This window comes from Trichechus manatus, unplaced genomic scaffold (assembly GCF_000243295.1).
Source record: "Trichechus manatus latirostris isolate Lorelei unplaced genomic scaffold, TriManLat1.0 scaffold00021, whole genome shotgun sequence".
Taxonomy (NCBI): domain Eukaryota; kingdom Metazoa; phylum Chordata; class Mammalia; order Sirenia; family Trichechidae; genus Trichechus; species Trichechus manatus.
The window spans coordinates 24,517,030-24,525,443 of NW_004443957.1; the positions used below are offsets into that span (position 1 = coordinate 24,517,030).

Below are 8,414 nucleotides of genomic sequence, written 5' to 3' on the forward strand. Positions count from 1 at the left end.
CTAAGGAGCTATTGGATATTCACTTACTTGTTTGTGTGACATTACCATCTGTCTTAGTCATCTAGTGCTCCTGTAACAGAAATACCACAAGTGGATGGCTTTAACAAAGAGAAATTTATTTTCTCACAGTGTAGTAGGCTACAAGTCCAAATTTAGGGCATCAGCTCCAAGGAAGTCTTTGTTTCTCTATCGGCTCTGGAGGAAGGTCCTTGTCATCAATCTCCCTTTGGTCTGGGAGCTTCTCAGTGCAGGAACCTCCAGTCCAAAGGGTGCCCTGTTCTCCCAGCACTGCTTGCTTGGTGGTATGAGGTGCCCCTGTCTCTCTGCTCACTTCTCTCCTTTATATCTCTAAAGAGATTAGCTCAAGACAAAAATCCAATCTTGTAGATTGAGTTCTGCCTCATTAACATAACTGCCTCCTATCCCACCTCATTAACATCATAAAGGTAGGATTTACAACACATAGGAAAATCATATCAAATGACAAAATGGTGGACAGTCACACAATACTAGGAATCATGGCCTAGCCAAATTGATACTCATATTTTTGGGGGACACAATTCAATCCATGACACCATCTAAAAGCTCTGCCTCTATAGGCAATAGGGTCAGACTCATTAAACTAACTAAAATGGAATCAAAGAATGAGACCTTTCAGTTAAAAAGTCTGAAGAATTCTGGAACATTGAAAAAAAGAGACAATTTTAACATAAGCTGGCACATAAGACATGACAGGCTAAAAAAATCAAGATATAAGTTGGAAATAATATGTTGTTTGAAGTGGGAACAATGTTTGTCTTGTTCACTAGTGAATATCTCCCGCCTTGCACAATTCCTGGTCTGCCTTAGGTAATATTTGTTTAATGACTGAATGATGAAATGCATATGTAACTGCATTTTTATGGGAAAATTAAGGTAGAGATTTCTTTCGGGTGTTAGGATATTTACTTCTCAAATGTCAAGGGTTTTCCCCAGCCATTCTAAATCTCAGTGATACGTAAGAAGCACTTGTGGTAATTTTAAGCACAGAAATTCTAAGTGTTCACCCTTGAAGATTCTAATTCAGCAAGTCCTGGGGGGACTCAGGCATTGGTGCTTTTAAAACCTCACCCACATGATTTTGGGGCATGGCCTGAACTGAGAAGTCTTTACCCTCTGACGTAATTTAACTTTTTAAATTTCACACTTAACCTAAATGCATTTTATGTGGACAGAATCAGGTGTCCCATTACGTAAATATGTTGAAACAGTCAGAGGCAAATCTTTCCAGATTTACAGAGAAAGAAATTTAAGATCTTTCCATTCATTAATTAACCCTTTATTGTTGTTGTTGTATGCTGTCGAGTTGATTCTGACTCATAGCGACCCTATATGACAGAGTAGAATTGCCACATAGAGTTTCCTAGCCTGTAATCTTTAGGGGAGCAGATCACCAGGTCTTTTTTCTTGCTGAGCAGCTGGTGGGTTTGAATCACAGATCTTTCAGTTAGCAGCCAAGTGCTTAACCATTGCACCACCCAGGCTCCTCAGCCTTTATAGAGGCCCTGCTATATTTAAGAAACTCTTTTTCTGGAACCTGATTGATATTATTGGGAGTCATATTAATAAAGTGATTATAACTTAGGTTTAACTATAGCGTTAGAAATTGGGATGATATTTTTGTGTTTCAAATGTCTTGGTGCAGTCAAGGAAACAAAGAAAGCAAAATTGGTCATAATGCCTACTACTCCATCTTTAGTTATCACCAAAACAAAAGCCCAAGTCTTGGCTATAACCACAATGACACTGTGAAAAAGCTGTCCAACTCACACTTGCAAATTCTAAGGGCTATAGATTCATAAATGCTGAACAAGCTGAGAGCATTTAACCAGTGCTGATGGTTGAGGTAGCCTAGGTTATTTTGTCTCTTACCAGGGCTTGTATTTCCAAACCAATTACTTCATGGGAGAGGAGAGGGAGAGAGAGAATACTGGTGAGTGAGTTCACTTTAACCTTTACAGAGCAGAAATGAATTAATTGTAACCATTCTGCAGGGAAGGAAAAAAGAGAATTGGGCTGAAAAACCGGCACAGAGTCCCAGATATTGAGCAACCCGTTGCCTTCAGATGGATTTTCTTGATCTAGGTGCAGTGGTTAACTTTGGTGGAAGGGAAGAGAAGAGAAGAGCCTTGAGATTTTGCTAGTGGCAATCTATAGGACAGAGATATTTGTTAGAATGATAAATTGATTCGTTTAAAGACCAGCTAAATATAGATTGAAACTAGAAATCTTATAAGGGAGATTTGAATAATTGCATCACTCTACTGAACAGTAAGGAATGACAACTTCTAATAGCAGAATGATCATATTATTTCCTTTCACCTGGCAATAAAAAAACAAAACAAAACAAAATACTCTGTACCTAGATGTCTACTGACACTAGATTGTTGTTTGTTTTGCTTATTTTTACCCTAACTCAATATGGAAAGAATATAATGTAGCTTATATAAAGTAAAACTAGATTACATACATTAAAGACAGAAGAGAAAAAAATGTAGCTAGAAATTACATTAAAAATTCATGCTGTATTCTATAGATTTGGGAGGCATGAGCCATGGGTTTGGATTTAAGCTTCCTAGCCCTGGTGGCACAGTGGCTAAAGTGATTGACTGCTAACTGAAAGGTCAGCAGTAGGAAACCACCAGCAACTCCCTGTGAGAGAGATGTGTCAGTCTGCTTCCTTAGAGAGTTACAGCCTTGGAAACCCTATGGGGTGGCCTTGAGTCCGAATCGACTGGATGGCAGTGGGTTTAGACATCAAAACAAAATGAAACCTTTGTACAGTTACATAATACACATTGTTAATAAGTTAAGGGTAGGCCAGTGGTCCACGGAGGTAATAAGACCAGTCAAGAATTTATCCTTACTATTCTAATAAAGAATGAATCATTTCCTGAATTTTTTAAAAAACGAATGTTTTGTTTTCCCATTTTTATGATGGCCTTAAATATAAACCAATGTCATTATGCCAGTGCACCTTTCATTAAAAAGGATGACAAGGTCCAGAAAATCAGATCTTTGCTGATTTGGATGAATCGTGTGGTGGACTTTGGGATAATTATTAGAATGAATGGCTTATGTGTCTTTCAAGCAATTTAAGCTATATTTTGATAGATACTTGGTGATTATACTAGGATTGAGTTCAGAGAAGCCATTTGGTTTATCTTTACTACGCGTTTGTGGAAATGCTTAGGAATCCAATTTGTATTATAAAGGTATTTTTAGGGTTTGAATTTTTTTTTTTTTTTTTTTGCTAAATATGTATTCCATTTTGTATCTATTGTCACTCTCCCATTTACTGACTTATAATTATTCTCAATTTGTCTTCAAGGAACTCTGAATTCAGCAAGAAATTCTAATTTTATGTCAAGTGGGAATAATTCGGTTTCTAAAACTGAAATTCTATATAAAAGATTGAAAAATAAATAAAATTTACCAGCTGGTAGAGGACAAAACTTAAATTTTAATTCTGCAATTATTAATTAGGGGAACTTGGAGCATGTTATTTAAATTCACCAATCCTCTCTTTCCTCATCATTAAATTTAAATTGAATTGAAAGCCGTTGTGAGTCTTCAAGACAAAGCATATAAGCAATTAACCTGCCCACTACCTAGAAGTTAGTAGGGACCCAAACAGAATCAGTTTTCTCCTCCCTCTGAAGGGAAGATAAACCATTATGATAGACATGTTGATTTGAATCACAAGGAAATAGGAGATTAAAACGTGCTATTTTCTCTTCGGTTGGACAAAGCATCTGGAATGCTTATTATTATTATTTTCATTTTATTTTGTTCTCTCAGCTTAACAGTTCAATATAGTGTGTTTACCATATGCTTGTCACTGAGACAAAAAAAAAAAGGATAAGTAAAGTTCTTTCCTTCAAGCAGTTCACAGTTTATTAAGAAAGACAGAGTCGTAAGTAAATAATGAATGTTCACTATGGGAACTAGGAAAGAGGACGTTAACTGAATATTTATTGTCTAAATATAAAACACCAAAACACATAGTGATTTCCAGTATAGCTAGAAGTGGTCAATGGCTGGTAGCTAAGAGGCTTCACAAGGAGGCATTTACCTTAATGACCTTATGCCTTTCCAGGATTTCAGCTTCAAATTTTTATGCTCAGAAATGCAGAGACCCACATTTGTTAAGGCTTGAGGGCTTGGGATTCTGTACACCACTAACAAAGTTCACAACAGAAGGATGATTAAAACCAGAAAGTTGGTCAACTGAAAAAAAAAAAACTGCATTGGTGAGGAGAATTAGGCATTCACAATACTCTGGACAGCACGTTTTCTACCTATTCATAGATTATGCCATTGCTTGACTAGTATTGCATCAAGACTAATCCACTTAGATACGTGACTCAAATGTGCTGTGCCATCAGGCTGTGGTAGTCTGATAATGAGACACATCCATGGAAAACTAGACATTAAGGAGTAGGCCTACCAGGACACTGTCTCCTCTGGACAGTCCAACATTTCCTCTGAGATCTCACCTTTAATTTACTTCCTTTGTAGACCAGTTCTGGTCTGATTGGTCTATTTGTGCTTTGGTGGTGCTGGTGTTGCTGTTAGTTGTCATGGAGTCAGCACCAGCTTATGCTGACCTTATGTATAACAGAACCAAACATTGCCCAGTAATGTGCCGTTTTCATCATGCTTGGTATGTTTGAGCCTATCGTCGTGGCTATTGTGCCGATCCATCTCATTGAAGGTTTCCCTCATTTCTGTTTGCCCTCTATTTACCAAGCATGATGTCCTTGTTCTTTAAACATATTAATATCTTCAATCGGATAGTTAAATTAACCAAATATTTCCTCCATTTTTTATTTTTCTTATGACAGACGGTGCCTACTTTCTTTGAAAACTATTATGTATGCTCTTTATCTTCGTTATGTTTTGTTTTCTGTACAGGTACATGTCAACCTTATATTCTGATCCTGATTTTCCAGAGAAAGGACCAGAGGAGATTAATGAAGAGTTAATGAAAAATGTTAGCCACAACCCCCTTTTACTTCTCACACCACAGAAAATTAAAAGATATGTTGAGTCTTTATGGAAGAAGAAAAGCTCTGGGCAACCTGTCACCTTTACTGATATCTTTGGGATGTTAATAGGAGAAACACTAATTCACAGTGTAAGCTATGGTTAAATCTACAATTCTTTCAATAATACAAGTAGGTAATATATATCGTAATGTTTTGAATTAAAGAAAAGAAGATACATTTGATAAAAATCACTTGACTCAGCTTATTCTTTCATTAACATGTCAAAAAAAAAAAAAAAAAACCGAACTCGTTGCTGTCGAATCAATTCTGAATCATAGAGATCCTACAGGACAGCATAGAACTGCCCCATAAGATTTCCAAGGAATGCCTGGTGGAATCGAACTGCGAACCTCTTGTTTAGCAGCCATAGCCCTTAACCATTATGCCACCAGGGTTTCCTCAACAATGTGTACTGAGCACATATTCTGTGCCATATATTACAACTGCTTTTACATTTCAAACTTGTGCTTATTAATTCACTCAAACTATGTATTAGTTTTGATGCGTGGGGAGGCTTTTGTTTTCCTTGTCTTTGGAAAATACACATATTGACTTGTGATTGCCTGCCCACTCCCACCCACCCAATGGAAATCTCTTTAGACGAGGAAGTGAATACAGGAAATATGTTTAAAGTAGAGGAAGAATGCAAGTTACCTTGAGATAGAGTGAGAAAAGGAAGTGGATCACATGGAACAAACCCACTTGATGCATGACTATAGTGTGACATTTCTTCTGAAGATAAAACGGGGGAGATAGAGAAGAATCTGTGGGTGCCAGGGAGTCAGTCCTGGGGCTAAATTCTTTCTGGGTTCCATAGTTGTAAAACCCTTCTCCAGTCAAATGTAGATATAGTCCCTTGAGTTATGGTTGCTTTTAGAGTGAAGATAATTACTTCCGTAGAGCTTACTTTTTGTTGTTTACTTAGGACCTGGAGATTTCTAGATGTAATAAGACTTATTTTTATTATAAAATATTATTTTAACAAACTCTCAAATAGGAAATACTATTTTAAATAGCTTTCTATCTGTATCTGTTTGTGTATTTAAAATCATTTCTTTCTTCTACGGACAGAGAATGAACGCTACTTTAAGTAGTTTGAAGGAAAAAATCGATACTGCACAATGCCCTTTACCCCTTTTCACCTGTCTCCATGTCAAACCCGATGTTTCGGAGTTGATGTTTGCAGGTATGTAAGTCCCACCTTCCAGAACACTCCCTGGATCCTTTCAACTGTGGTTTCTAATTATTTTCTTTGGAAGAAGGTCATAAGCAATTTTAGTTGTTTAATGTATTTTCTATAACATAAGAATATTTGAAAATATAAGAACATATTAAGCTAGATGAATTTTCTGGTTGTAGAGAATATTCCATAAAACTAGCAACTAATATATAGTCAGTTAGTGAAATAAAAAAAGAAAAAAAACTTGAATCTAATCAATAACTACTTTAATTGTCCATTTCTCATTGACTTTTAACAAAATGTTATGTCTAGTGCTTTTAGACAATGTTCTTGGGTTTGCTGGTTATATTTTCATTAAATTAAATCATATAATATATATTTATCATTCAAAGCAGTATTCTAGTTTTTATAACTGAGAGCCTAAAAAATACTAGTCTATGCTTGTGGCAGCTAGTAAATAAAACGCCTCCACTTTCCTGCTCATTAAATCTCAGAGGAAAACACCTATTTCTGCTGTTATTTCTCTTCTCATCTGGTGATCCAACAGTGTGTGACGTCACATCTTTGCAGGCCTCAGCCAATCTCCACCTGCAGTAAGGTGATACTTCCAGCGGAGGCTGATGGAGTTCTTTTTATTTTTGGGAAAAGTTACCTCAGTGATGTCGTCACACCCTGAGCTGAAAACATCATTGTGAATGGAGTGTAATTAACAGATTTACATCCAGAATCCTTTCACAATTGTATTAAATCTCACTTTCTTCTCAACTGCCTACTCTCAGGGAAGAATTTTGAATACCATATTTTTATGCAAATAACAGGTACCTCCTGTGTTTGTTTGCTGGTTGTGCCCTCTCTCCCTTCCCAAGAGGCACCCTCACAAGCGCTGCCATGCCAATCCTCATCGACATGTTACTATAAAAAAATTAGCATAGTGTGCTTATAAAAATACCTCGCAGGGGGGCACGGCCGGCAAACAAACGCAGAAGGTGCACATTATTTGCATAAAATATGGTAGTTTATTAAGAGGGTGCACATATGGTTAAGTCACTCAACAAATGCTTATTAATAATATTGACTAAGATTTTTATTGTGCTTATGATTCACAAGTCACTTATCACATTTATCATCTTACTCAATTTTTACAACAATCAGGAGGGAGATATTTTTAGCTCTGTTTTACAGAAGAAAAAACAATCTCAAAAAGATTAAATTATTTACACATTGCTAGCTAAAAAGTAAGTAGCAGAGCTGAGGATTGGTCTCAAAAAATCCTTTGCTCTACTTATAACACCATATTGACTGGTCTGATTATAGTATCCCCGGTACAAAGGGTGAAACTCTTCCACAGAATACAGAATCCCTGTTCTATAGAGCCTTATAATCTGTTTGGGAAATTTATAATTCTTATTAAAGAAGTTAAGGCACACGAGAGTGCAGAAATGTTATTTTGCACTTGAACCTTGATACGTAACCTCCTTTAGCATCAGTTTCCTCATCTGTTAAATGAGGATGAGACTTTCCTCATAGTGTTTTGCTAAATACATGAGATACAGTATATAAAGTGCTTAAAATAGCAGCAATCCCAAATTAAGTTTCCATTAAATCTTAACAATTTAGTGTTCTATAAAAACTGTATGGGAAAGGTGGGAGGTCTGGACCTTAAAGATGAAATAGAATTTATATGTGAAAAAATAACTTAATTATTGGATTGAGAGGGGGTAAGACATGCAGTAGAGTCCAGGATAATCATTGCGTGCTCTTCAGAAATAAGGAACCGGATTGACTGTGATGGAGTTCATAGTGGAGAGCTGAGACCTTATTATATAAGAAATGCTACCATGATGAAATGGATTTTCTTCTTTTTATTTATTTTTTTACCTGCCTTCCTCCCTCCATCTCTTTCTTCTTTTCCATAGTTACTATCTGTGGGGACCTTGTGTCACAGGGGTTAAACATTTGGCTGCTAACCAAAAGGTCAGCAGTTCAAATTCACCAGCCACTCCTTGGAAACACTATGGGGCAGTTCTACTCTGTTCTATAGGGTTGCTTACCTGTGGAGTCTTGAAATTTTCTTTTGGAGTTGACCAATAAATACCACTAGCACGCCAGTCAAATCTATTCATATCCAAATAAATCATCTTTCA

At 36.5% G+C, this 8,414-nt stretch overlaps 1 protein-coding gene across 3 annotated transcripts in view; it reads left to right on the plus strand.

The window, feature by feature from the left end:
• PLA2G4A (phospholipase A2 group IVA) overlaps positions 1–8,414 on the plus strand; it is a 168,732-nt gene that overhangs the window by 108,111 nt on the left and 52,207 nt on the right. For all 3 annotated transcript variants that reach the window (XM_023728149.1, XM_023728150.1, XM_023728148.1), the window contains 2 exons: positions 4,957–5,179; positions 6,162–6,276. In XM_023728149.1, coding sequence (XP_023583917.1) covers positions 4,957–5,179; positions 6,162–6,276 — 338 coding nt within the window. The remainder of the gene's footprint in view (positions 1–4,956; positions 5,180–6,161; positions 6,277–8,414) is intronic.